Here is a 26,213-nt window from a genome sequence, read left to right as displayed (position 1 = left end):
AAAACATTACATATGAAAACAAAATTGACAGCTGTGGGATTTGAACCCACGCCCTTTCGGACCAGAGCCTAAATCTGGCGCCTTAGACCACTCGGCCAAACTGTCTGATTGCGAAACGTGAATTCAGTAAAATGTTCATTTTAATAAAAACATTACATATGAAAACAAAATTGACAGCTGTGGGATTTGAACCCACGCCCTTTCGGACCAGAGCCTAAATCTGGCGCCTTAGACCACTCGGCCAAACTGTCTGATTGTTCAACAAAAATTCCGAGAAATTTGTATTCATTTTAAGAAAAAAATTAATAAGTATATTAGGAAAAAGAAGAAATTAGAAAATAAAATATTTATGATACTATAGACTATATTTAAAGTAAAAACGGCATAAAACCTTAAATCTAGCACCTTAAACAACTCGACCAAATCATTCAATGGCTTAAAAGGCAACAAAGAAATAATCAGAAAATAAATTTAAAACTTAAATCTAGCACAATTTAACATGTAGTTATAATTAAAGAATTTAAATATTAATAATGGTAGAATTTTGAACTCATACCCTCTCAAATAAGAGGTTAAACCGAGTCTTAGATCTTTCGACCAAAATATTTGATTCTTAAGAGAGTAAGAAATAAAATTTTAGAGAGTGCGTCGTGTGGTTATATATTAAGAAGACCATATATCATATTAGTCCATAATCTAAAGGAAAAATTAAAAAAGAATCAAGTTGTTTAAATGATCCTCTAATAATATTCAAAATTTTCTATTTATACGCACGTGACTTATGAATAGAAACTACCGTGGCGTGGCGTGGTGTGATTTTAGTGGCTAAATATTTTTAGTGGGTCCATCTAATGCTTATCTAGCAAATACAATATAAATAGCAAACAATCATAATTGTAATTAAACAAATTAATTTGTAATTTATTATTAATTAAAGAATTTATTAAATAATAGTTATATAAAGTAATATTTGTAAGTTCTATTTAAGAAAAGACATGCATGTGTATATTTATAAATATCGAAAAGTTATTAATTTATAAATTAATTTTGAAAAGGATTAAATTTAAATAATGAAAGGACAAAAATTTAATTCGATTGGTGCACAAAGTTCAACTTCCTTGTCATTTACCTTTTAAAATTTAGGGTGTAATTTGATAATGTTGAAAATTTAGGGTGTGATTTGATAATAATGAAAATGTAGGGATAAAATAGTTATATTACGGAAGTTTAGGGGTAAAAAATAAATCTTCTTTTTTCTTTCAGAAGAGTCCAAGTTCAGCAAAGACCTTATAAAGACGGTGGTTTGACATTTGTAGGTTGCAGTACGTCAGAAAAGCACAATGAGGAAACCGACGGGCACTGCCACGTCAGACTGGCCCCCACCACGTGACGAACTTTCGGTGCAAATTTTCACTTTCCCCAATTTTCCTTCAATTCTCCACTTCACCGTCGATCCGCCGCGGTTCCTTTTTGCAAATACACAAATGGACTCTTCCCCCGCCGCCGCTTCCGCCGCTGCTAGTGCCTTTACTCTCCGGCATTCCTCTTCTCCTAGCCATCACTACCTCGATCTCTTCTCTTCCCCGCCGCCGTTATCCCCCTCTGCTGTCGCCAGCTCTGATGAGTTCAACGAATCAGAGGTCTTCTGGACCTCTGATTTCGCGCAATCCAATAACCGTCCGTTTCGCACGAGAAAAATATCTACCGAAGATCGCACCTCGAGTTTCGACCTTCCAAACTCCGGTATCCTCGCTGCCTTATCAGATGATGCCGATTTTAATAGCAAACAGAGAATCGGTACGATTGTCACTCGAGAGACTTCAATGGCTATGGCTATATCCTCCTCATCGTCACGATCGATTCCGAAGCCGATTCAGAGCAGTAGAGAATATTCTCAATCGATGCCGTCTAGGAAGTTTCAGCAATCGGCGCCGATTAACGTGCCGAAGGCGATGAGGAAACAGAGGATTAATGACGAGATTTGTGCGGCGGCGGAGGAGGAGGAGGATGAAGAGATGCTGCCGCCGCATGAGATCGTGGCAAGAGGCGTGGGCGTGATGCCGAACACGACATTTTCGATGCTGGAAGGCGTTGGAAGAACTCTGAAAGGGAGGGATCTTCGTCAAGTCAGAAACGCGGTATGGCACAGAACAGGTTTTGTTGATTGAATTAGGTTTCGTTAATTTTGATTTTGATTTTGGTTTTGATTTTCGCTTCGACGTTGTTTTGTTTCCACAATCCATTATTTTTGGAGGGATGAAAGCGGAAGGCATTCTGTGTATTCGTTTGGGATGCTTCTTCCCCGTTCGATAATCGATCGATCATCAGTTTTTTTAAATTTATTTTCTCGAACTACGAAATTTCATCAGTTTTTTGAGTTTTTGGTGTCTTGGTTGCTTGGGGACTGTATATTTTGATTGTTTTGAAGTTCTACGCTTTAATTATAAGCGGGTTAATATATTTTTATTTTTATTTCATTTTAGTATTTTAGCATCCTTTAAATCTCCAACTTTAATTTAATTTTTATCAAAATTGTTCAAATTAAAAATATGTGTTTATTTTTTCCAATATCCTATTTCAACTTGTATTCTATTTAGTTCTGGTGGGCTTAAATGTTTCATGGTAAATTTAGAAAAATTATTTTATAATTATTTTTGTGGTAAGGACATAACAAAACACTATTGTTCTTTCTCTCTTTTTAGAAACTATAAAAGAACCTTAAATTTTGTAGTTATTAGGAGCATACTGATTTTGTAATCTACATTTCTCGTCACGAGGAATCCAAAAACATGCATTGTTCATTCACGATTCGAAGTTCGGAACTCTCGACCTCATGTTAGACACAGAAAGATATGTCATATACTAAGTTATGAGTTTTGAATACCACTTACATGATGAGATTGGAAGTTCCTCTTCCCCTGCTCTGTCTTCAACCAACAAACAATGGAAATTCTTCATTTCCATGATAAAAATACATTGCTTCGATTGCTGTTTCATACATAGTTCGATTGGTTCGATAATACGCTATGAGTGTGTCAAAAGTTAAAAGTTCATAACCGAACGGTTTAGTCTTTAACTGATGCTCGTAGTATTTTCACATCATGGATGGGTCTGTATGAAAACAAATCACAATTGTGTTACTTGTACTCACTCCTGATAGTAATATTGTCTCATAACACTTAAAACTAGCAGAAGAACCCTGGCCTTGTTTGGAACTATTCCCACTACTTGGTTTAAATATGTTCCTTATCGAATTACAGCTTCCTCAATGATATAAATTTTGCAATCAAGCTCTAATTCCATCCTTTATATATTACTCATGGACTCTTATACAGTAACAAGGATGAGGAACTTTTTATTTATTAGTTTACAATCAAGTCCTTACTGTCTCAACAAGTTAAAATGAATGAAACTACTAAATGAATAAGTTTGAGTAAGTTGTTGAAACAATAAAATATGGTGGCGATCCTAAAGGCTAGCAAATTGACTTTGCAATAATCCTTTCTGCCCACCATCCCTAAGGACTTAAAATTGTTGAATGATCTCCGCTTAATAACATAGGTGGAGGAAAGTTTGGGGGTTTTGAACTTCCTAATCTAAAAAATAGGAAACTGTATCTTATATCAGAGCAGAGTTTGAGATTCCTTCATGAACTCTGAGCTATATGGCAGAGGATCATCGTTTTCACGGGCATCGGATGACATCAAAATGGTTGGTTCCTCGAACATATAAAAAACGATAGCGAGGGAAGAAACCCTAGGGGATTTTAGTTTCTTTATGTACTCAGATGGATTAATTTTTACAAACTATTTAACTTTAAGTGGATGGAGTTCCTAGATTGTTGAGTTGAAGATACCAAAACTCTTTAACTTGAATTTTAGGAGGCTTAGAATGAAGAGTTTGAAACCTAGCTTCCTTTCCTCTTTCATATTTGCTTTGAATTGTACCATTGAATACCTTATTTCTTTAGACCCTCCGGGGCTGCTACTCATAACTCTCATTACTCACATCCCAATTCTCTTCCAACTATGAATTCCCCTCTATTTATAACTTTTTAAAAATGTTACATCCTTTATGTGGTCTTTCGAGTTCGGCCTGGGCAGAGAGGTAGAAATGCAGTAAAGGAGATTCAAAATACGTATCTTACAGTGGCCCTTCCCCTAATTGGAATGTTTGGTGAAGTAGTTCTTTCAAAGACTAAATGCATTTCTCCTTTTTAAGATTCAACTTGGTCATACAAGCCCTCTTAACACTTTGCTAATGGAAATCCTTTTATGTAAACTTCTTAGTTGGCAGGTCGACAAGAAGTTCTACTGATCTAGATACAACGGGGACCCAGTTTTGTATGGTCAAAAGAAAAGGCATACCTATCATTGTTATCAGTTTGTACGCTGCCAAGCCTTTTGATTATTTCCATTCCCCTACACACTCTTCCAAAGATGGAGTGCTTCCCTGCACATAGAGAAGAACGGATCGAAGAAATATAAGTATTCAATAAGCTCACGCAGCAAGTCAGCTGATTTCACTTCAGGAGTTAAAATAGCTTCAATTAGAAACTCATGAAAGAGCATCCAATTATCCAATCCAAATAGGGAACGATTAGAAAAGCTTAAATATAAGTCCAAATACCTACAAAATGATCTGGAAACCCACAACTCAGATTTTTCATTTCCAAATGTATATCATTTGTGTTACCTTATTGTACACATGCATCTAAAACCAGCTAGAATCATGATGAAATTAGTATAGTGTTAAGGATTGTTGGGAGGGAGTCCCACATTGGCTAATTAAGGGAATGATCATGAGTTTATAAGGAATTCATCTCCTATGGTACGAGTCCTTTTGGGAAAACTAAAACCCAAGTCATGAGAGCTAACGGTCAAAGTGGACAATACTATACTATTGCAGAGGCTCGTGATTTCTAACAATTAGTCGGGAGAAAATGCATAGTCTTTTGATTCACCTATGAGACAACATTCTAACTAAGTTGATGTAGAATCTCAAATACAAAAAAGAAATCAGTACAGTTCTTTCTCTTCCTAACTTAATTGAAGCAAGCACTTCTATATCGTTTCCTCTTGGTATGCACATTGATTGACCGTCGTAACTTTTGAAAGAGTGCTTACCATCTAGAGATGGGCAAGGAGCAAGAGTGATAAAGAATTGGCTTCCATTTGTATCAGGACCAGCATTTGCCATTGATAGAATACCAGCTCCGGTATGCTTCAACTCTGGTTTTATTTCATCCTCAAACTTCTTACTGAAACACATTAACACGTCAAAAAACAATTAGTAAATATATTGCAATTAAGACTCAAGCACCTCAGAATTCAACTTAAGTAGAAATCAGCAAAAGAACCACATTATGAAATGAACAATTTCATAGAATTATAGCTATTGATAGAAGAATGAAATAATACATACCCTAGAAATCAGCAAAAGAACCACATTATAAAATGAAGACCAATTTCATAGAATTATAGCTATTGACAGAAGAATGAAATAATACATACCCATAAATAGATTCCCCACCCCGTCCAGTTCCTGTGGGATCTCCACTTTGAACTATAAAATCCTATACAAAATAACCAAAAACAATAAAAGACTGCTTTCGCCTGCTAAAGATCAACCTGCAGCTAAAAACTGCCTCTAAATCAGGAGAGACGAACCTTAATAATCCGGTGAAATTTGACATTGTCGTAATAACCTCGCCGAGAAAGTTCAATAAAATTTCTACATGTTCTCGGCGCGTGTTTGAAGTAAAGCTACGATCAAACATCAACAACGTAAGATTTTTCAAGTTTCATTTTTCACAAAAGAAGAATCGAATTCTACGACTGCCAACTAGAGGGAGTAAAGCTCAATCTCAAAACAAAACGATGGATTCAAGAAACGAGAAGAGAAAGAGTACCTCGACGGTGAAAGAACCCATGGAAGTCTCCAGAGTAACCTCCGGCGGCCCTCCTTCGGCGCTTGCCCACATCGTGCTACACTCCAAATTACAGAATCTTTCGCGCGAGAGGGGAAGAAGAAGAAGAAACGATGAGTTTTCCTAATTGGGCTTCAAATGGGCCAGGCTAAACAAAAGCCCGGCCCATTTAATTTGCCTGCCCAACAACAACGGCAGCTTACTCAAATAAAACCAGTTTATTTAATAATTTAAATATAATATTAATGTATGGAAAAAAATGTTAAAAATTATTTCTATCCCTGTATTACTATTTAATTCTTAAAAATAAAAAAAATAACTAAAAATTAATTAAAAATAGGAGAAAGACAAAATATGTATTAAATTAAAGCTTAATAACCTAAATTAAGCAAGATTAGTGGCTTCATCAACTACATGATGGAATGAAATATAATTAACGAACTTCCATGTGAGGAGTTGGTTAGTTGTATTATGATTGGATTAGGGAAAACTATGTGGTTTAGTTGATTGCTTAAAGGGTAATTAGTCTTTGTATATTATCTGTATATAATTTTAATTTTAATAATTCGACAAATTCGTTATTTTTCCTTAAAATATTATTTTAAAATTTTATTATGTACATAATAATATCTGAAAATACAATAATTTATCTAAAATTCTCCACCAACTATTTTATGAAAAAAAAAATAAATAAATAAATAGGCACTTTTAAGTTCAACAAATAAAGAACTTTATTTGCAACAACTCCCCCAAGTTTCTTCAATTTGCTCAATTATACTCCTCAAATAATTCCTTGAAAATAATTGTACTTTTTTTTTCCCAACCAACCCCCTTATCTTTCCATATTTAAAGGGCTGCCCCAAGCTTCCATTTCTCACCATTACACAAACCATCTAACAAATTATCTATTTGATTTCGAAGCTCGTTTGATATGAAGAACTCGAACGACTCGACCGTCATCGACGTGCCCCCGACCGCAGGCAGCAGCAAAAGCAAAGCAGCTGCTTCCGTCGCTTCCCGGCAAGTAAATGCTGGCGGGATGAAGCGGGGGCTCGGGGTGTTTGACTTTGTTCTGAGACTTGGCGCTTTGGGCGCTGCCTTGGCGGCCGCTGCGACCATGGGAACAAGCGATGAAACTCTCCCTTTTTTCACTCAATTCTTCCAATTTGAAGCTAGCTACGAAGATCTCCCTACCTTTCAGTGAGTTAAAAATTTAGCTGAAATCATTAATCTATAATTGTCTACTTTAAAATTTTTTATTTATAAATTTATGATCGTTTTTGCGATGTGGGGTGGGGGTGCAGATTCTTTTTGATAGCGATGGGGATCATTGCGGGCTACATGGCTCTCTCGGTGCCATTCTCCATAGTCTGTATCGTCCGCCCGGCGGCGGTCGGAATTCGCTTGGTCCTCTTCATTCTCGACACGGTAAAACTCCGATCATTCAACAACTTTCTTTTTCCCTCTTCTCTTTCTTCAACGGAATAAACAGGATATACATTTGCAGGTGGCTCTGACATTTGCCACGTCAGCCGCTGCTGCAGCCGCCGCCATGGTGTACCTGGCCCACAGCGGCAACTCCAACACCAATTGGCTGGCGATCTGTGACCAGTTCGAAGATTTCTGCCAGAATATTAGCGGCGCGGTGGTCGGCTCCTTCGTTGCCGTTCTTCTCATTATGTTCCTCGTCTTGTTATCCGCTTTCGCTATCCGAAACACTCACTAATCGCCGTCGCCTCCTCCTCCTCCTCCGGCTGCCGGATATTCACCGGTCCAATCTATGTGTTTTTGTTGTAAAATGTTTCCTCTTGAATCGGTTGTAATTTATTTTCTCATGCTTTGGTTTGATTTTGGAAAATTTGGTTAAAAATTACTGTGATTTTTGTCGTTAATTACAATTATGGTTAATCTGTAATTTATATGTTGCCAAAATATTATGAAATGTACTGTTTTATTATGTTTTTTTTACCATTTCTTTTTAATAAAGATTATATTAAAAAATGAAAAGTTTACCTAAATAGAAAAAAATTACCAACCCGATCAATTCTTATAGTATAATTTCAAATTTATGTTTAATAGATAATGAATTAAAAAAATATATAAATTATTACAAAATTTTAAAAAATAAAATAATTAAAAAAAAAGTTAGAAAGTCTAAATTTGTAATTTCATATTTTTTAATTAATTATTATTCGGATTTAAGAAAAGAGGGCCGGTTCGGGTTACAAGTAAATTTCAGCCTCACTGGGCTCGACCCAGAATGCGGCAGAATTGGGCTTCGAAACTTTTATACGACCGCTCGTCGCCGTCCCTTCTCCAGTCCAACCTCCGGCCGCCATTTTTCCATATATCTTTACTCGTAGACACAAGGGCATAGTTTCACTCTGCTACTACTACTATGGCGGCAATCAGAAAAGCGATGGCGATGTCCTCCGATCGTCGCGTTCTTACCTCTTTATTTCATCCGCCGTCTCGTCTCATCTCTTTCAGAGGCATAGCTTCGAAGCTTTTTGTTGGAGGTAAACTCAACATTTATCCTCTCTATTCTTCTGTTAATTTTTCAGTTCATTATATCCACCTAATGTTGCAGTCTATGTTTCATAATTGAAATTGCAATTTTTGCTGCGAGTTCCTCTGTTTCTGTGAATTGAGATAACTGTGTAGCTTGCACGAGAGACTGTGAATTGTTCAGATGTCTCTGTGATGTTCGTACGTTATGTTTGTAAAATATACTTGTTTTGATCTTACTAATGAAAGTATGGCTGTGTAATCGTGGATTTCTGTATTGATTTACTTCAGGAAACCAAGATCGTGGACAACTATAGAGAAACTTTTTATATTGATACTCATTCCAAAATTGATATCTGTTCTATATATTATAAAGGATAGACATCTTATGAATACGGATAATATGATTTATCTTTAGCAATTATGCCCAAACTGATTTGCCACTTGCTGTAATCCACACAGCATTCATGATCATTTTGAAGGTATCTACCCAAGCTTTGGAGAAATTGGATATGAAGGGAGTTTTCATTGCTTCTAGACTTTTAGTGGCTTCTCATCTGTAGTATTTTCCAGGCAATTCAAATATGTGTAGGCGCAGACCACCCATCTGAATCAATTGTTTGTATTCTTTGTATGATCCTTGCTTTTGTTCTTTCATTTATCTTAATGGAATTTCTTTGTATGAACCATGGTCCATTTGCTTCTTCAATCTTCATAAACTATTACAGCTTCTTTTCTTCCATGAGCCTGAACTCTCGAAACCTATCTGCAATTGTATTGAAGACATACTTTGATTGCTATTTCTCATTGTACTTGACCACCAAAACTGACCACGCAGCACCGTAAAGCACTTAGAAGCTTTCTTAAACTCTCATAAGAAGATAACCTAGTGTCCAAGAAGGCACATGCAGCTTTCACAAATCTAGGACGTATAAGGTTCTTTAAGTTCAAAATAATCTGTTGTGGATGTCATTTATGGGTGATCTACACCTAGAGAGACCAAGAATATACATGCAGCTTAAGCTAAACCTTGATTGTTGTCAAAGGTTAGTGTGTTCTTGTTCTGTTAGATTGCCACATCAACTTGTTCTGTGATGGAATTTCTGGATTTTTAAGGAACTTACCCAATATTTATCCCCCTTTCATTGTTAACCTTTGATCTCTAGTTTCTTTCCGGTTCTGGAAGATTCTCACATCGGTTGGGGAGGAGAACGAAGCATCCTTTATAAGGGTGTGGACCTCCCTAGCAGACGCGTTTTAAAAACCTTGATGGGAAGCCCGAAAGAAAAAGTTCAAAGAGGACAATATCTGCTAGCGATAGGCTTGGGCCGTTATACATAGATTAATAGAACTGTTTCCTATTATTGTGAGAAGGAATAGAATCATTTGTCTATACCAATGCCCTTGAAACTTCTGCTATTGAGTTCTTATCAGTCTACTTATTACAACTCCTTATTCCATATGGAAATCCTCTTTCTTGAATATTTTGCTATAGGACTTTCATTTTACACCTCGGACAAAGGACTGTCGGAAGCCTTTTCTCAATATGGTCAGGTTGTTGAAGGTGAATTCCATTCAAATACTTCAGCTTTCATGTCTAACCATGGCAATTTAGTTTCATGGAGCATAACACAATTTTCTCAATTCCAGCTAAAGTTGTGACGGACAGAGTATCTGATAAGTCAAAGGGATTCGGATTCGTCACCTTTGCGTCTGAAGACGAAGCTCATACAGCTCTGACCGAGATGAACGGAAAGGTCTGCACTTTTCTCTATTTCATTACTTTTAATCTTAGAAATCTAAGTCTTATGGTTATTCGTTGCAGTCTTTGAACGGAAGGGTTATTTTCGTGGACTATGCAAAACCGACGACCAATTTTCGTGGTGGAATTCCGATAGCGAGAGGACCTCCTGAGGAGAAAACTGATGAATGATTGCTCATAAAACTTTGCGCTCTGTCGTTTATCAAAAGAAATCAGCTGAAAAGGGAATGAACAGCCCATGTAGATGTGCATAAAAAGTGTGGTTCAGACATGTTTCAGCAATTTGCATTAATCCAGAGACGTAAAAGGCTACAGGAAAAAAGGTCAGCTTGCAGGAATCTTTAAAATTCGATGAAATTAGACAAACAGATTGATTTTTTTATAGGATTTTAAGCTTGCTTCTTATTTGTTAAGCATCTTATTAGCCGCAGTTAAACTGATATTCAGACATTTTTCCATGTATTTCTTAGTTTTCTAATTACCATATTGTGATAGTAATCTTTCTTTTTGCAGCAGTTAGTCGTGGTTTTCACTTCTAAATATCTAATGTAGTTCTTAAACTTTCAGGTAACGCTGGGATCTTACATAACTTGATACATGTAATAATAAAAATCTATTAGATACATAATTAAAATTTTGTAATTTGTTTTGGATATAAGAAAAATTCCTCAATACTCATCTCGTTAAAAAATTTGAACCCTTTCCAAAAACAATTTGTAATTGTTGACCTATGTTATTTACAAAAGCGACGTGCCCCTAAGCTAGACGCTTCACCTACCTGACCTCAAAGAGAATAGTTGCCCTAGCCCTAGTTTGACTAAGAGTTTGAATTGCTCTGTAGTCTTGTAGGGCGAATAAATTGCATTCGTGCGATTTGGCTAGCTGAATTGCGGGAGGATTTTGCTTTTTGAAAAAGAAACTGTTTTGTTTGTTTGATATAAAAAAAACAATAGAATAGTAATGGTACAAGTCTCATCGTTAATGAGTATTGTATTTTTTGGGCTTTTGCTTCGGGACTTTCGCTCAAGATTTTAAAAGATTTTAAAAGGCGTATGCTCTAGAAAGAGGTTTCTACACTTTTATAAGGAATGCTTTGTTACCCTCCGTTCTTACAAGAACAATGCATCTTTCTGCTATTGGAGCCGGCCTCATAGAGCCTCATAATTTATTTATGCTATCGGAGCCGGCCTCATAGAGCCTCCTAATTTATTTATGCTATCGGAGCCAACCTCATAATTTATTTATAGCAAATCCAAATTTCAGACTAGGAATATAAATTCATCTACAAGGCGATGCATTACTCTGTCAAAGCCCTCATTAGTACAACAGTGCCAGACAAATGGGCAAACAAATTTGACTGAAGTTCCCTAATTACTGCGCACAGATTGGCCATCCAGATAAGAAATTGCAACGGCAGCATGAAGAGCAGATCCAACTGGAAGAACTTTCTCATCTAGCACAATGTATGGCGAGTGCAGTTGAATCCCAGATTTCATCGATTCATTCTTCGCTCCGATCATGAAGAACGCAGCAGGCATCTTCTGAGCGTAGAAGCTGAAGTCCTCGGCTGCCATAAACATCGGAAGAAGACGCACATTTGATTCCCCTCCGAGCAAATGTTCTCCCACCTTCTTCGCGTGGCTGTACAATGCTTCATCGTTGACAGTTGCAGGGTACGCCCTTGACTTTTCTTCCATGAAGTCAACGGTGGCATTGCACTGATGCACAGCTGATTGAAACTCTATGACCTGGTGGGATCAACACAGTTTCTTGAATCATAATTCCTAAACTCACATGCTTTTTCCCTTTTATTGTTCAATTTCGATGAAAAGTCCATTGATTCATAAAAAACTCAATTCTATTTAGGAACTTAAGTGGGAGGGTACCTCTTTAATTCTTTGCTGGAGGTAGGTCAATCCTTCCACAGTCATGCTTCGGAACGTACCACCAAAGGTTACAGTTTCCGGGATCACGTTTCCTGCTTGACCACCCTTAACGAACCCAACGGTGATCACCTACCAAAAAAGAAGATGGTTACTCTTCAATTTCAAAATGTTCCAAGAAGTCATCCTAAATTGCGAGCCAACAGTAGAGAACAACATTACACAACTGAGTATTGGTTACTTTTAATCTACTTTTAGAGTTAAGAGAACCATTGTTTCTTAAAAAGTTCCAAATCCACCGCGAGTAGATATTGTCCTCTTTGGGCTTTACCTTGCTAGAGAAAGATTTTCACTCTTATAAAGAAAGCTTCGTTTCTCTTTACCGATGTGAGATCTCACAATCCACCCCCTTCAACCCAACGTCCTCGCTGGCACACCATCCGGTGTCTGGCTCTGATACCAACATCCCCGCTGGCCCACTGCTAGCAGATATTGTGGACTTCCAGATATTGAAGTCTATTGTGGACTTCCAGATATTGAAGTCTATTGTGGACTTCCAGATATTGAAGTCTATTGTGGACTTCCGGATATTGTTTTAAAACGCTATCTGCTAAAGAGAGGTTTCCACCTATTTATAAAGAATGTTTTGTTCCTCTCTCCGGGATCTCACAATCCACCCCCTTCGAGACCCAGTGTCCTCGCCGGCACACCATCCAGTGTCTGGCTCTGATATCATTTGTAACAGGCCAAGCCTACGACTAGCAGATATTGTCCTCCTTGGACTTTTCCCTCGGAGAGGTTTCCACACCCTTGTAAAGAATGTTTTGTTCTCCTCTCCAACAGCAAAAATGTTTTGTTCCCCTCTCCAACAGCAAAAATGCAATTTTAGCCATCGATAACCACTTGGGAAGACACATCTCAAGCTAAGCAGACACTTAATTTCCAACCTACCTATGTAGTTTGTTGACAGTCTGACTGTTTCTCAACCATTTCACAATACATAACTTCAAGATTATAATCTATTTCAAGTTCATCATTCATCAATGAAATATAGTAAAGGTAAGATTACCCTGGATTCAAGAGGATCTGTTTCTCGAGAAATTATGTGTTGGAGAGAGATGATAGCCAATGACATAGCAAGAACAGGATCTTTAGCTTTATGAGGCATGGCAGCATGACCACCACTTCCTTGAATAGTAGCCAAAAACCTACCACTACCAGCCATAAATGGACCAGCCCTTGAACCAATTGTCCCTATTGGCAAATCTGGTGCAACATGTAACCCAAATATGCCTTGGAACTTGTCCAGAGCACCCTCTTTTAACATATGGTAAGCTCCTGCAGCTCCCTCTTCCCCAGGTTGGAAGACAAGCTTCACTGTGCCCTTTCACAATATTCAAACACATTCCAAAATGAATCATATCAATCCAAGAAACAGAAAGAAAATGAATGTATATTACTACCTTGAGCTCATTTCTTCTCTGTTGAAGTAACTTGGCAGCTCCAAGAAGCATGGTGACATGAACATCATGGCCACAGGCGTGCATTTTGCCATCGTTCTTGCTCTTATGCTCCCATTCAACCATTTCCTATACAACATGTGATATTGCTACAACCATGTTCAGGTTTCAGACTTGAAAACAAAGGAATTCATCAATGTTTTCATCTAGTTAGAAAGAATCGAAAACCTAATTTTAATCCCAATTTCAAGTGGAAGAAATTAGGGTTCGTTCCAGTTCTCAATCCCGAAATTTAAGGCAGATTCGAAAAAGTGTTATCGATATTAACGGAGAGAAACCTGGATTGGTAGAGCATCCATATCGGCCCTAAGAGCGAACCATGGCTGCGCACCTGATCCAATGGAGGCGACGATTCCGGTCTTAGCGATGGGCCAAGTGAAATTAATCCCAAGAGAATCGAGCTCTGTTCGGATGAATTCACTCGTCTCGAATTCCTGGAACGAGAGCTCTGGATTCTCGTGCAGCTTCCTCCGCGACCTAACCAACCAATCGAAAAACTCCGGAGTTCTTGCCGATTCCAAAAGCTCCGAAGTTAGATGATCCAACTCCAATGGCGGCTCGGTTTCCTTCCCCGATGATACACAGAATGATAACAACACAAAAAATAACGCCCACAGAAGCATTCGTTCCATGATAGAGAAGCGCTGGTTCTTCCTGCAATCAAATCGGCTATTGATTTCGCATAATCGATGAAAAAATCGCACCAAATTTCAACTATTTCTTTTTTGAAGATATTCAAAACCAGAAAAATTATACGTTGTATATTCATTGTGTTCGTTGGAATTCATTTAATTTAATATCCTGACGCAACATCTGACATCTTTTTCAGAAAATTAATAGCCAAAAAAAAGTACTGTTCATTATTGCTACAAATGACATTTGGCCATTATCATATCAAATTTTTTCTTCCTTGAAAAACATTTACGATGATTTCACAAACAATGAACAAATTTTCATATAGTTTTGGAGCAAAGTTTGATCATAAAAATTTGAACATTCTTCTGTACAAAATCCTGACAACAAAAAAGCTCTTCAATGGTTGAAAATTACTCAAAGAACACACCATCTTCAACATGATCCAGTTCCAGATGGGCTGGGGAAACAAGCAAAAATAAGAACGAAAAAGAATTCAAAGCGTTTCTTTTTCTACAGAAATCTTACAAAACATGGGCAGTCTTCTATTTCACAATATATATATCTACTGGGATTGGATTGGATTGGATTGGCAGCCGCCTTGAGAGCTTTTGAGCAGCGGGCTGCTGCAACTTTGTAGCAGCTCTCGTTGTTGCCATGGTTATGTTATTATTTGTACTTCCTTGAACTTAGCCCACCCTCGCCTCTAACCTCCATCAGCCTAGACTTCAAGCCATTGCCTTGCACCAGGGAATCTGTAAGTTCTCTAGAGGGTCGTGCTTGTTCCCACACCCGTGTCGGGCTGGCAGTGACTTTCATTGAACCGAGCCTTGACCCGGATAAGATTTGGTCTCGGAGGTTCTTCGATGAATTGTATCCTTGATATTGATCTCCATAAGCTAGTTTCTCCAGTACTGAGCTTCTTTCCCAATCTAAAGCATGATGATGATGATGATGATGATCCCCTGAAATTGGAAGGTTTTCAGCTTGGTTTCCTCCCCATTCCTCTCCCTCGGAAATGCTTCTTTGTAAGGATGTGCTTTTTCTCGAACCCTTCTTAGATGTCGATTTTCTCGCCTTGTGTTCATCGTCGATCGAAGGCCTCCTTGAATCAAGAGGAATGCCAGAAGAATGAATCCAGTCATAGCTTTTGTTGTTGTCCATGTTTAATTCTATTGAGTGAAGATCACTCTCAGCCAAATCTTCTTCACATTCTACTCCGTCTACAACTTCCCCTTCTTCCTTTTCCTCGCTTTGAAACGAATGAACCCCGTTTTTGTTTCGATATGCTGCAAATTTCACTTCGTTCGAGTCCTTCGATCCGAACTCCTTTTCTTTAGCTCTTTTGATACCCAAGAACGCTTCGAGTTGATTCCTCAGTTTATCGACTGCAGCGTTTTTGTCGTCGAGATCGGTATCTATATGAGCTTGTTCGTCACGCAGCACAGCAGCTATTCGCTTCATTTCTCTTTCTTTATTGACATTCTCACAAAGTTTAGCAGATTCTTTCTGCATTTCCTCGACTTTTAGCTTTTCGTCCCCGACATCGTTTGCTAAGTCATCACATACTTGCTCCATAATTTCCCTTGCTCTCTTTTCACTCTCGAGTTCTTTGACTACTTTCAGAAGTGTTGACTTTGTCTCGGCAAGTTCTCGTCCAAGCTTCTTGTTCAAGCTCTCGAACCTTCTTCGAAGTTTCCTTTCGACTTCGAGCTCTCCAGCCACAGATTCAATCGCTGCCTCCACAACTTCTTGCTCCTTGCTCTTCCATGCTTCCTTCTCTTCAGCAAAGCACCTCATCAGATAGCTTATGTCATTCTGCTCATATCTTTGCTCTTGGACAAGCTGATTGACCTGCAATCGAGCCCTCTCTAGCTCAGCGTGTAAGGCCGAGATTAAGGACATGCTCGTGGAAGGACGATCTTCATGTCCCCAAACACGGTTAATGATTTTGAGAAGCTCCTTAGAAGTTGTCAACGCATTACTAACATCCTTCAGCCGTGTCCTAACACCGACATTCGATGCAATCGGAGTTTGGATCCTCGATCTTGTCTCGATCTATATGAAAAACATCAAACTATCATACATGAACTCGCCTTTTCGCCATTGGTATAAAACGAATCTGATTATAAGCTTAATGGATCACTAGGGAATTGTCATACAAGATATCAAACAAAGATGTACGGATAAAGCACCTAATACACAGCATACCTCCATCAAGCTAGCATTGCTCACAGAATCAAGAACTCCAACGCCATGATCAGCAAGCTTTAGCCTCTGAGACATGGACAGAGTTCTTCGACAGCGACTGCCTGTTCCAGAGCGATCCGCTCTCTACAAAAGTAGAAACCAGAATCCTGAAGAACATACATGATAGATACAAATACAATTTCCATATCTAATCCAACAGATCACAGGAAAGGAACAATACAATGTTAGATCATATTGAGTAGGAAAAGCCTTTCATCTAAGCCCCACATGTCAATCTCCTCCATTAATTTGTATCCCAAGACCAAAGAATTGAATCAAATAGAAATAGCTCTCAAACAACAAACAGAGTTCTACATATTTAATGCAGAAAATCAGATCAACCAAACAAAAGTAAAGAACCCAATTGAGAAAAGAGGGAAAAGAGCAGAAACCCACCTCGGAAACAGGGCTATGCGACGGATCGGAGAGATGGGGAGGCAAAGAACCAGAATGAACAGACCGTGTCGTTTTCTCTCTGCCCTTCATTTCCTTTCTTGATTTCCTCTCCTCCAAGGCCAGACCCTCCTTCACCCTTGTCGATGGCAACTCATTCATCTCCCACAGCGTCGCCGCCAGCTTCCTCGCTGACACCGGAGCTTGCTTGGACCGGCCACTGGCGCACTGATGAAGCTCGTAATTGGGAGACTCAGTGGAACAAAATGCTGAAGCAGGGGATCTCGATCGTGAGGTCATAAGCCTCCATGAAGGCAATGGAGTTGAGGATCCAGCCCTTTTACCCACCAGAATGGCTCGCTTAAACCTGTAATTTTGAAGAATTGAAGATGAGGAAGAAGCGGATGAGGAACAGCCTCGTTTTCTGATTTTCCCTGGAATCAATTCCGCCGCGAGATTCTGCCTTGGCATCGTCAGCTAGAACGGCAAGATCTGTAATATGATCAAACAAGCGAGAATCAGACACAGATTACCCTAAAATCCTCCTTAGCTCGATCACTTGAATGAAAAAGCAAAAGAGTTCATAAAATCAATTGAAAAAAAGCACAGAAACAATTAATCTTTTCTTTTCTTTTTCTTTTCCATATCAACTTTTTCGCTTCACTGTACCCTTTCAAATCATAGCAGAGCCACAATCCAGAGCAAAGCTAACATGACTGAAATACGAAGTTTAAAAGAAATCCCACGAAGAAACTGCGAGAATTATAGAAGAAGGAAGCAATTAAAATAGAGCGTAATACAGACTGTAAGCTAGAAGAAGAACAACAAGATAAAGGAGACCATAGGGTAAAATGAAGGCTGAACGGAGAGGGATGAGTGGAATCCGCTGCGGTCGGGACCAGATACGCTCGAGAACGTGGCGTAATTGATTAGGGTGGCAACCAAAAGAAAAAAAAAAAACATTGAATTTAAAAATGTCTTTCAATGAAACGGCGTCGTCTCAGTATTTCGGATTCCGTGGTTTAAAAATGGGGAATTTCAAAAGAAGGGAATTGTTTAAAGAAAAGATTTGAGAAAGCAAAAGAAATGGATATTGTATATACTAAATTATTATATTTACCAGATTACGTGACATCGAGATGGGTTGGAGACGAAAACGAAACAGGATTTGAAAACCTCTCTCTAGCATTACGTAGCAGGCTAGAGCGAACAATATCAGCTAGCGGTGGACTTAGACAATTGTAAATAGTATAAAGTCAGACATCAGGCGGTGTGCCGGTGAAACATTCTTTACAAGAGTGTGAAAACTTTTTTCTAGCAAACGCGTTTTAAAACCGTGAGACTGACGTTGATACGTAACAGATCAAAGTAGACAATATCTCTTATTAGTGGGCTTAGGCTATTAGAGATTACCAATTATTTTTTGATCGGAGAGTAGATAGAAAATCCCGAACAATGTACTGTCTTCAAAATCCTTTAATTTTTTTTTCAAAATTAAATGCATTATGAAATAAATAAAAAAAGCTAATAGTTTATAGATATTTGTAAGTGTTCTTAGCACCAAACGAAACGTGACACGTAATTTAGTATGTCATGTTTTGTGTTACCTAAGTCGAATATATGGACTATTAACCCGTGAACCGCTCTTGGTTTGGGTTAATAGTACGTAGGTTCGTATTTAAACAATAATAATAATAATTGAATGTTTTTTTTTTGGAAATTTTTGGCGGGGAGATAATGACGTGTTTGGAAGGCAAAATCACCGACCAATTAAATGTGGTTTGAAGAGAAAATCTGTGACCGTATACATTGTCTTACTAGGAAACACACCCCACCCCATTGTCCACTTTTTTTCCTTTCTTTTCTGTCTTTTTTATTTCGTTAAAAACCAATTTTATTCTCAATGTTTTTTTTACTGTTTACCTCATGTTTTAACCCTAATTAATAGTTAATTATTATTTTTTATTTTATTTTGTTGACATTTTTTAATATATTAAAAATCTTTTCCGTCACCAAAGAGATACTCACTTAAAAGTCTACGATATTATTCACTCTTGACATTTATCCGCGATGTTTTAAATACAAATTTAAATTGACATTAATAGAATGATATTGATTAATGAAATAAAAAATAGAGTTGGGGTTTTGGGGATAATAAGTGGTCTAATGATAATTGCAGGTGGTGTAGGCAATAATTAAGGACACTTCAATGCCATGCAACTTCCTTCTATTTCTCATTAATTTACCATTTTTTTTAAAATAAAAATTACTTTTTTTCCCCCCCAAAATTCAATATTATATTCTTTCAAATCGCAAAATCTTGTGAGTCAAAATTTAGTACCCACGCCATGTTTCAACCAGCAGTGAAATCATCATGGTAACTTGCTAGGTTTTGTAGGTTTTCAAGGTGAAAGTAAAAGGATAAACAAAACTTACTAAAGAAATTACCGTTCTGTTAAAATCATTTCGAAGTAGAGTTGATTTAACATTTACGTCGAAACATGATATAAAGTATTCATTGTCTTTTTCTATTTACATATCAAGTGTGTTAATCGATAATGATGTTACAATTTCTGTTTTTATATTTAAAATACAAACAAGGATAATAATTTTACGGATATTAATCTGGTTGAAAATTTTGTAACAGTTTGGTAAAAAATTGTAGTTAAAATTTAATTAAGTTTTTTAAAAGTAGATTAATAAATTAATTAGAGACCCTACGTATATATAATGAGAATTAATGAGATACCCGAGTAAATGTGAAGTATAAAAATGAACTGAAACCACATCTTAAAAAGAGCGATTTTGAGGATAAAAAAACTAAAAAAGACTTAAAATAATTGAAAGTCAGTATCTATACCAACGAGAACCTAAATTTTTGTACCTTTTTAGATTTAAGAATTCAACCACTTACATTTCTATTTCTAGTGGTGGCTACTCAATTATTTATAGCCCATAAAAATTTAATATAAATAAAGGAAGAAAATAAGTGTAAATAACTAAATAAGGGCATTTTATTGTACTATCCTAAAATCAATATAAATTTCAAAAAATTTCACTTAAATGCCAACCCAAGTCAATTAATGCATAAAAATAGTCCCTCACCAATAAATATATTATTTTTTATTTTATTTATAAGACTATGATACTACCTATTACGGACGCTCCTCGTCAATCACTATTTATACACGTGTCTATTACTTCAAATGAATTACATAGTCTAAAAAAAATATTGAGCTATCTTCTAGTTCATAGTATTTAATAAGGTTTAAAAAATATATATGAATCTAAAAAAAAAATCGAGAAAATAATTATTATTGAAAATAATGGCACATGCCACCGAGTCTATGTAGCCTTTTTTAGCTAGCCTTAACCAAGCTCATTAAAGAAATAGTCTTTAAATTGTTAGTTGTTTCATGCGTCATAAAAATTTAATATCATAAAATAGAAAAAAAATAAAAAGAAAACTTAATTTTACTCTTGATATATACTTAAAAATATATATAATTTAAAAAAAAATAGAATTTTGATGGATTTTTAACTATATATAGGCTTCAAATAAGTCACACCCATTAAAAATAATTTTCTTTTAATAATAATAATAACTTTACCTTTTTTTTTTAAAGTTATTTATTTATTTGAAAGAGGAGCAACTTCATCAAGAAAAGCGGCGTGGGCTTCATGGACCAAAACTATAGTTTTTTTTTTTTTGCTATATTATATTCAGCAGCCAGTCGGGAAAGGAAGCGAGCCCACATTATATATATAATCAATTTCTAAAAATAATATATATATATTAATAATTTGGCTTGCTTTTTGAAGATATATTTAAAATTAGATTAATAAAAAAAAGGAAAATTATACGTATAAATAGTATTTATAAATTTAATTTTAATGGAGGGAACCCAAGTTTTTTTTTTAAATTTATTTTTATTTTACTTGAATAGTCTCTAATTTGACGTAATTGTCTATTTAATCCATAATTTAAAAAAATCATTTCTAATTTTATTGAAAAAGAGACATGAGATTAAAATCTAAAAATTTGGTTGGATAACTACTTAATTTTTTTAAATTAATTATATATATTTTTTTGTTTTATTATCTAAAATTTAGATTATTTTTTAAAACTAAAAACAAAAAAAAAAGCGAGGGATAAATAACGTGATGCCAAAGTCATCGGGTGCTAATGTATAAATTAAAAAAAATGATTATTAACTAAAATAAAAATTATAATTTTATTTGTAGATGAATCCAAAATTAGAGATGTATTAAAGGATATAAAATGATAGTGAGGCGGGCAGATTCCAAATGAAGACCGAACTCCGACAATCTTTTATGCTCGTCCGCACATGGCAGTTGGCGCATAAAATCCAAACTCCACACAACTTCACTCTCTGCAACAATGGCGTCTCCATCCACTTCCCTGTCTCTTTTCCTCTTCCTTTTCCTCCATTTCTCTTCTTCCTTCTCCAAAACTTCCTCTGTCTTCTCTTCCCTCCTCCTCCGCCCTCAAACTCCCCCAATCGATTCCCTCCGCCACTACCGCACCGCCTTCTTCACTCAGATCCTCGACCACTTCAACTTCAATCCTCAAAGCTACCAATCCTTCCAGCAGAGGTATCTCATCAACGACACCTATTGGGGCGGCGCTGTTGAGAACGCTCCGATCTTTGTCTACACCGGCAACGAAGGTAATATCGAATGGTTTGCACAGAACACCGGTTTCATTCTCGAATCCGCTCCAAAATTCCGCGCGCTTGTCGTGTTCATCGAGGTGAGGATTCGATTTTGCCCTAATTTATTCGCTCTTCTTAAAATCAGTATCGATTTGCTGTTCGATTTATCTGGATATGTATGAATTCGCGAAGGAGTATGAAATTGATTGTTGTGGTGGATTTGCAGCATAGGTTTTACGGGAAATCGATTCCGTTTGGGGGAGATGAAGATGTGGCTAATAGGAATTCGAGTACGCTTGGATTTTTAAGCTCGACGCAGGCGCTGGCGGATTATGCAACTCTGATAACTGATTTGAAGAGGAATTTGACGGCGATTGATTCGCCGGTTGTGGTGTTTGGAGGTTCCTATGGAGGAAGTAAGTCACTCGCTACTCTTCAACTTTCAATTTCTTGATTTCTTCGTCGCCATTTTTTTTTTTTTTTTTTTTTATGCTTAATTTCTATTTCTTGTAGTTAAAGGTTTTAGGAGATGGCTTGGTTAGAATTAAAGAAAAAAAAAATAGGGTTGGTATTGGTTCACTGTCCTATTTGATAATAATAATTTTTTAAAATTTGTGTTTATTTTACTATTTCTCTACCATTGTTCTCATATTTCTTAAAGAAAATTATTATTGGTGTTAAAATTATTTATACTTTAGGAAGGCGTGTAATTGGGGTATGGACCGGAATGGGTCCCCGGACCCCACAACTCGGCCCTATGCACGTTCTGTTGCTATTCTGTCTACAAAATTTCCCACCATTTTTTTATTGGGATTTGAGCGCCCCCGGAAATTCAAAATTGGAATTATTTCCTTTTAATGGCTTCACGAATCTATCATTTCAATTACTTATTTTAAGTAATTCATAATTTAAAATGTTAATTTCTCTCATGATCTTCATTTAAATACTAATTTTGTTGAGAATCTCCCTTGAAAACTATCTTAAATACAAATTTAGGCTACAAGAAAAGATTCATGTACCATTTATTGGATTGGGATTTTTTTTTCAAACTATTTATTTGAATATTGTACTATTTATTGTGTTGTTGGAGGATGGAAGTCTTGCCTCACCTAATTTAGGGAATGATCATGAGTTTATAATCAAATAATACTATCTCCATTGGTACGAGACCTTATGCTCAAAGTGGACAATATCATACCATTGTGGAGAGTCATGCTAATAGATCGGTAAATCCTCAAATGTCGAACAAAGGACTCCAAAAGAAAAGAAGTCGAGCCTCCTCGAAGCATAGTCAAAAAATGACTAAGACTCCAAAAAGAAAAAGGAGTCGAGCCTCGATCAAGGAGAGACATACTTTGTTCGAGGGGTTTGTCGATGTCAACCCCTCAATGCCTAATCTAGATCCTCTTAAGCTTTTGGTCCATCTGATTCTTCCACATGCCTAGAATACAAATATTGGTCCATCATCTTGGGATGATGAGTGATGGGAGACATGCCTTCGTCACAATGAATCAATTGATATATCTAGAACAAGGTGTTCGTCTAACTAATTCATGATTATTGATGTTGCAACATTGAAGAGACAACCATCTATACACGCTCCATCCTAAGATTATAGTTCGGTGTCTTTGACCACATAAAATATTGATAACTTTATATATTTTGTATTTATTTTTTGTTTACGTAGATTTATATAAACTATAGTAGTGATTATGATAAAATAATAATGGTTTTTGGTGGGTAATGCAGTGCTGGCAGCATGGTTTAGATTGAAATACCCCCACGTCGCCATTGGAGCTATAGCATCATCGGCTCCCATTCTCCAATTTGAAAACATTACTTCACCTTATTCCTTCAACAATATCATCACCCAAGATTTCAAGGTCTCTCTCTCTCTCTCTCTCACTTTTACTTTACTTTTTTAATTGTTTTTTTAACTTAATTTTATAAAGTCCGTTTACTCTATAATTATCTCTAAAATAGTAATAAAAAAAAGATAAAAATGAAATCAAAGATGATTTGAGAGAGAAGAATAGTAGATAATAATATAAAGAATGAAACATGAAACGTGATCCTTCAATAATATAATATCACATGGAGTAAGTTTGAAAGCAAAAGTCTATAAGCAAGGACAACCTCACATGCCTTATGTCTTTGTTTAAAGCAATCAAATTAACAAGAAGACTACGACACACAAAACAATAATAAACAATGTTAAGGATATTTAGTAATAAATTATAGTTTACCATATATATTATATTTGATATTTTATCTATATTTGTCTTATTACTATAGGTATCTTTCCATTTATTGTTATTTCCATTTATTACTATTTTTATATCTTTGTAATTTATTTGATTATAAATAAGATAACTTTCACACCATTTAGATGTGGTGGATTCAGCAAACATTCACAAACAACAACAATCACCGCTTCATAAATTTTATAATTTTATAATTTATTTTTTTACAGAGTGAGAGTCAGAATTGTTACAGAGTGATTAAGGGGTCGTGGCAGCAGATTGACATGGTTGCAAACCAACCAGGAGGGCCCCAGTTGCTTCGCAAATCTTTCAAATTTTGCAAGTTAGTCCTTTCCTTTTCCCTCTCTTTTCAATTCTACCTCGATAATAATTTAATTTGCAAAAATGATTCAAATTAATCCAGACCGGCAGACTCCCAATCGATTCAAAATTGGCTCTACACGGCCATTTTGTACACGGCGATGACCGATTATCCCACGCCATCTAACTTTTTAAACCCGTTGCCTGCTTACCCGGTAAAACAGGTCAGATAATTCCTTTATTTCACTATTTTTTAAAAAATCTAAATAAATAATGTAATTTTAAATATGACCGAATAAGTTGTGGGGAAGGGATGGTGCAGATGTGCAAGGCGATTGACGATCCCACGACTGGGAACGACACGTTTGCAAAGTTGTACGGTGCAGCTAACGTCTACTATAACTACACTGGGACTGCCACGTGTTTTGATCTGGACGATGATTCGGATCCTCACGATCTTGGAGATTGGACTTGGCAGGTATTTCTAAATTCTAAATTTAAAAAAAAAAACGTAAAAATTTAGATTAATTTTCAGTGATTTCGTTTTTAGAAGAAGAAGGCCCATGCCCATTTCTGGAGAAGCCCTAATAGCTTAGCTTCCAAAATTATTGGAAAGAATTGGATAATCCAAATATGTGTTAAATTGCAAATGTAGGCTTGTACGGAGTTAATATTGCCAACAGGGGCTAACACAGAAGATAGCATATTTCCAGCTTCAACATGGCACTATGCAGATCGAGTCCATTACTGCAAAAGTTTATTTGACGTGGAGCCTCGCCGTTTTTGGATCACCACACACTTTGGCGGCTTTGTAATTTCTCTCTTCTTTCTTCTTTCAATCTTTCCATCTATCATTTTAGCTTGAATTTTGAGTCATTATAAACACATGATGCAGAATATTGAGAGAGTTTTAAAGAGGTTTGGAAGCAACATAATTTTCTTCAATGGATTGAGAGATCCTTGGAGTGGTGGAGGGTACTTTCTCTCTTCATATTCATATCTCCTTCCCTTTTATTTGGTTAATATTTTGAATATGCTTGTTTTGATGCTTCCTTCAGCGTGCTGAAAAACATATCCTCAAGCATAATAGCTATTGTGGCAAAAGAAGGTTGGGCCCCTAAACTTCTAATGTTTTTATTTTAATTATTAAATTATTGCATTGTTAAGAAGAAACCCAAACAATTTAGATTGGTAAATGTAACAGGAGCTCATCATGTAGACTTGAGATTCTCAGATCCCAATGATCCAAAATGGGTGAAAGATGTGAGAAAGCAGGAACTCAACATCATTCAGGATTGGCTTTCCCAGTATTACCTGGACTTGGCCCAATATTAAAGCTCATTGGGCCTTTTACAATGGTAACCTTCTAATACCAAAGGACGACCAATTTGATATGGTATTTAGTATCCATCCATTTTGACATGAACAGACTGTATTGGATAGCAAACTTGGTGGAGAAGCATCAGCTATTGCACTTGATTTGGAAGGAGAAATTTAAACTAATGTGGCTTCAATAACCCGCTCCAGGTAAATAAAAATATTCTTGCTTGGTGTATGTTAACATGGGGTTTTTTTTTTTTTTTTTTTTTTTTTTTTTTTTTTTTTTTTCACCATCCCTTACTCCCAACAAGTTGTTATTATTACAATTATTTATGTTTTTAAATTTGGATTATTTTTCTTCTTGTATTTTTAGTACATGATACTTGTATTTTTATAATATTGATGGCGAGGGTGCTAGGTTATACTCAAATGTCATAGTGCACGGATCAATATTATCAATGACGCTCCTAATTTTACGTATAATTTTCTGTGAAATAGTAGGAGTGTGCACGAATTGAGTTGAGTTGAAGAAATCATTTGGACCAGTTGAGTTGGTAACTCAAACAACTTAAATAGAGTTCGCTACCTAATTGATGAAGATTCTCGAATTTTACAAGATTCCCATGAAAGTCACTTGAATTAAGATAATTTTAATAATTATCTTTTTTCAAGAAAATGAAAAAAAAAAAAAAAAAAAAAGTGTCATGAAGCACCTATACTCGAGTCAAATCAGTTTTAATTTGTTAAGGACGCATTTGGTCAACTATTTGAATCC

At 36.3% G+C, this 26,213-nt stretch overlaps 7 protein-coding genes, 1 long non-coding RNA gene and 2 other non-coding genes across 12 annotated transcripts; 5 read left to right on the top strand and 5 right to left on the bottom strand.

Moving 5' to 3' along the window:
* Window positions 1–25: 25 nt before the first annotated feature.
* Window positions 26–105, bottom strand: TRNAL-UAG. The gene has a single exon. It is a non-coding gene; the product is annotated as a tRNA-Leu (tRNA).
* A 66-nt stretch (window positions 106–171) lies between these two features.
* Window positions 172–251, bottom strand: TRNAL-UAG. The gene has a single exon. It is a non-coding gene; the product is annotated as a tRNA-Leu (tRNA).
* Window positions 252–1,269: 1,018 nt separating this feature from the next.
* LOC111448027 lies at window positions 1,270–2,377 on the top strand. The gene has a single exon (XM_023087472.1). The coding sequence runs from the start codon at window positions 1,341–1,343 to the stop codon at window positions 2,166–2,168; it is 828 nt and encodes a 275-aa protein (XP_022943240.1). The 5' UTR covers window positions 1,270–1,340; the 3' UTR covers window positions 2,169–2,377.
* Window positions 2,378–2,778: 401 nt separating this feature from the next.
* Window positions 2,779–6,019, bottom strand: LOC111461499 (peptidyl-prolyl cis-trans isomerase CYP18-2-like). Its single transcript, XM_023105076.1, has 6 exons — window positions 5,912–6,019; window positions 5,670–5,765; window positions 5,514–5,575; window positions 5,127–5,260; window positions 4,368–4,452; window positions 2,779–3,111 (listed from the first exon to the last, which is right to left on the bottom strand). The coding sequence occupies exons 1-6, from the start codon at window positions 5,981–5,983 to the stop codon at window positions 3,066–3,068; spliced, it is 495 nt and encodes a 164-aa protein (XP_022960844.1). The 5' UTR covers window positions 5,984–6,019; the 3' UTR covers window positions 2,779–3,065.
* Window positions 6,020–6,810: 791 nt separating this feature from the next.
* On the top strand, window positions 6,811–7,787 carry LOC111449494 (casparian strip membrane protein 1-like). Its single transcript, XM_023089408.1, has 3 exons — window positions 6,811–7,129; window positions 7,234–7,357; window positions 7,437–7,787. The coding sequence occupies exons 1-3, from the start codon at window positions 6,861–6,863 to the stop codon at window positions 7,653–7,655; spliced, it is 612 nt and encodes a 203-aa protein (XP_022945176.1). The 5' UTR covers window positions 6,811–6,860; the 3' UTR covers window positions 7,656–7,787.
* A 366-nt stretch (window positions 7,788–8,153) lies between these two features.
* Window positions 8,154–10,714, top strand: LOC111441037 (small RNA-binding protein 11, chloroplastic-like). Its single transcript, XM_023077972.1, has 4 exons — window positions 8,154–8,448; window positions 9,933–10,001; window positions 10,088–10,194; window positions 10,263–10,714. The coding sequence occupies exons 1-4, from the start codon at window positions 8,328–8,330 to the stop codon at window positions 10,368–10,370; spliced, it is 405 nt and encodes a 134-aa protein (XP_022933740.1). The 5' UTR covers window positions 8,154–8,327; the 3' UTR covers window positions 10,371–10,714.
* A 659-nt stretch (window positions 10,715–11,373) lies between these two features.
* LOC111443027 (IAA-amino acid hydrolase ILR1-like 3) lies at window positions 11,374–14,376 on the bottom strand. Its single transcript, XM_023080633.1, has 6 exons — window positions 13,881–14,376; window positions 13,546–13,671; window positions 13,152–13,466; window positions 12,086–12,214; window positions 11,429–11,947; window positions 11,374–11,397 (listed from the first exon to the last, which is right to left on the bottom strand). The coding sequence occupies exons 1-5, from the start codon at window positions 14,232–14,234 to the stop codon at window positions 11,567–11,569; spliced, it is 1,305 nt and encodes a 434-aa protein (XP_022936401.1). The 5' UTR covers window positions 14,235–14,376; the 3' UTR covers window positions 11,374–11,397; window positions 11,429–11,566.
* Window positions 12,866–13,135, top strand: LOC111443036. The gene is made up of 2 exons (XR_002710419.1): window positions 12,866–12,903; window positions 12,994–13,135. It is a non-coding gene; the product is annotated as an uncharacterized LOC111443036 (long non-coding RNA).
* A 240-nt stretch (window positions 14,377–14,616) lies between the features above and the next one.
* Window positions 14,617–17,736, bottom strand: LOC111443020 (uncharacterized protein At5g41620). Its single transcript, XM_023080621.1, has 4 exons — window positions 17,548–17,736; window positions 16,882–17,370; window positions 16,447–16,569; window positions 14,617–16,293 (listed from the first exon to the last, which is right to left on the bottom strand). Exons 2-4 carry the CDS (start codon window positions 17,347–17,349, stop codon window positions 14,905–14,907), a joined length of 1,980 nt encoding a protein of 659 aa, XP_022936389.1. The 5' UTR covers window positions 17,350–17,370; window positions 17,548–17,736; the 3' UTR covers window positions 14,617–14,904.
* A 3,442-nt stretch (window positions 17,737–21,178) lies between these two features.
* On the top strand, window positions 21,179–25,681 carry LOC111444258 (lysosomal Pro-X carboxypeptidase). Of its 3 annotated transcripts, none has more exons than XM_023082289.1 (11): window positions 21,179–21,652; window positions 21,781–21,970; window positions 23,304–23,437; window positions 24,028–24,140; window positions 24,222–24,342; window positions 24,441–24,596; window positions 24,774–24,929; window positions 25,014–25,093; window positions 25,177–25,226; window positions 25,323–25,476; window positions 25,562–25,681. In XM_023082289.1, exons 1-10 carry the CDS (start codon window positions 21,281–21,283, stop codon window positions 25,451–25,453), a joined length of 1,503 nt encoding a protein of 500 aa, XP_022938057.1. In that variant the 5' UTR covers window positions 21,179–21,280; the 3' UTR covers window positions 25,454–25,476; window positions 25,562–25,681. The 3 variants fall into 3 exon arrangements, with proteins under 3 accessions (XP_022938057.1, XP_022938073.1, XP_022938065.1); XM_023082305.1 differs by having other exon boundaries at window positions 25,548–25,681; XM_023082297.1 differs by having other exon boundaries at window positions 25,323–25,604.
* Window positions 25,682–26,213: the final 532 nt, after the last annotated feature.

Source organism: Cucurbita moschata, unplaced genomic scaffold (assembly GCF_002738365.1).
Source record: "Cucurbita moschata cultivar Rifu unplaced genomic scaffold, Cmos_1.0 Cmo_Scf00001, whole genome shotgun sequence".
Lineage (NCBI taxonomy): Eukaryota > Viridiplantae > Streptophyta > Magnoliopsida > Cucurbitales > Cucurbitaceae > Cucurbita > Cucurbita moschata.
The sequence above is the reverse complement of the archived record's forward strand: the minus strand, read 5'-3'. Positions and strand labels throughout refer to the sequence as shown.

Excerpts from the sequence above, each read along its gene's own strand:
- LOC111448027 (XM_023087472.1), top strand. The coding sequence starts at position 1,341 with ATGAGGAAACCGACGGGCACTGCCACGTCAGACTGGCCCCCACCACGT.
- LOC111461499 (XM_023105076.1), bottom strand. The coding sequence starts at position 5,983 with ATGTGGGCAAGCGCCGAAGGAGGGCCGCCGGAGGTTACTCTGGAGACT. Across the intron at positions 5,576-5,669 it reads AATTTCACCGGATTATTAAG|GATTTTATAGTTCAAAGTGG; the intron begins GTTCGTCTCTCC and ends TATTTTGTATAG. Across the intron at positions 4,453-5,126 it reads TCCTTGCCCATCTCTAGATG|GGAAGCACTCCATCTTTGGA; the intron begins GTAAGCACTCTT and ends CTCTATGTGCAG.
- LOC111449494 (XM_023089408.1), top strand. The coding sequence starts at position 6,861 with ATGAAGAACTCGAACGACTCGACCGTCATCGACGTGCCCCCGACCGCA. Across the intron at positions 7,130-7,233 it reads GAAGATCTCCCTACCTTTCA|ATTCTTTTTGATAGCGATGG; the intron begins GTGAGTTAAAAA and ends GTGGGGGTGCAG. Across the intron at positions 7,358-7,436 it reads TCCTCTTCATTCTCGACACG|GTGGCTCTGACATTTGCCAC; the intron begins GTAAAACTCCGA and ends ATACATTTGCAG.
- LOC111441037 (XM_023077972.1), top strand. The coding sequence starts at position 8,328 with ATGGCGGCAATCAGAAAAGCGATGGCGATGTCCTCCGATCGTCGCGTT. Across the intron at positions 10,002-10,087 it reads ATATGGTCAGGTTGTTGAAG|CTAAAGTTGTGACGGACAGA; the intron begins GTGAATTCCATT and ends TCTCAATTCCAG. Across the intron at positions 10,195-10,262 it reads TGACCGAGATGAACGGAAAG|TCTTTGAACGGAAGGGTTAT; the intron begins GTCTGCACTTTT and ends TATTCGTTGCAG.
- LOC111443027 (XM_023080633.1), bottom strand. The coding sequence starts at position 14,234 with ATGGAACGAATGCTTCTGTGGGCGTTATTTTTTGTGTTGTTATCATTC. Across the intron at positions 12,215-13,151 it reads CAGATCCTCTTGAATCCAGG|GTGATCACCGTTGGGTTCGT; the intron begins GTAATCTTACCT and ends CTTTTTTGGTAG. Across the intron at positions 11,948-12,085 it reads TCCAGCAAAGAATTAAAGAG|GTCATAGAGTTTCAATCAGC; the intron begins GTACCCTCCCAC and ends TGATCCCACCAG.
- LOC111443020 (XM_023080621.1), bottom strand. The coding sequence starts at position 17,349 with ATGCCAAGGCAGAATCTCGCGGCGGAATTGATTCCAGGGAAAATCAGA. Across the intron at positions 16,570-16,881 it reads CGCATAGCCCTGTTTCCGAG|AGAGCGGATCGCTCTGGAAC; the intron begins GTGGGTTTCTGC and ends CTACTTTTGTAG. Across the intron at positions 16,294-16,446 it reads GCAATGCTAGCTTGATGGAG|ATCGAGACAAGATCGAGGAT; the intron begins GTATGCTGTGTA and ends TTTTTCATATAG.
- LOC111444258 (XM_023082289.1), top strand. The coding sequence starts at position 21,281 with ATGGCGTCTCCATCCACTTCCCTGTCTCTTTTCCTCTTCCTTTTCCTC. Across the intron at positions 21,653-21,780 it reads CGCTTGTCGTGTTCATCGAG|CATAGGTTTTACGGGAAATC; the intron begins GTGAGGATTCGA and ends GTGGATTTGCAG. Across the intron at positions 24,930-25,013 it reads CCACACACTTTGGCGGCTTT|AATATTGAGAGAGTTTTAAA; the intron begins GTAATTTCTCTC and ends CACATGATGCAG.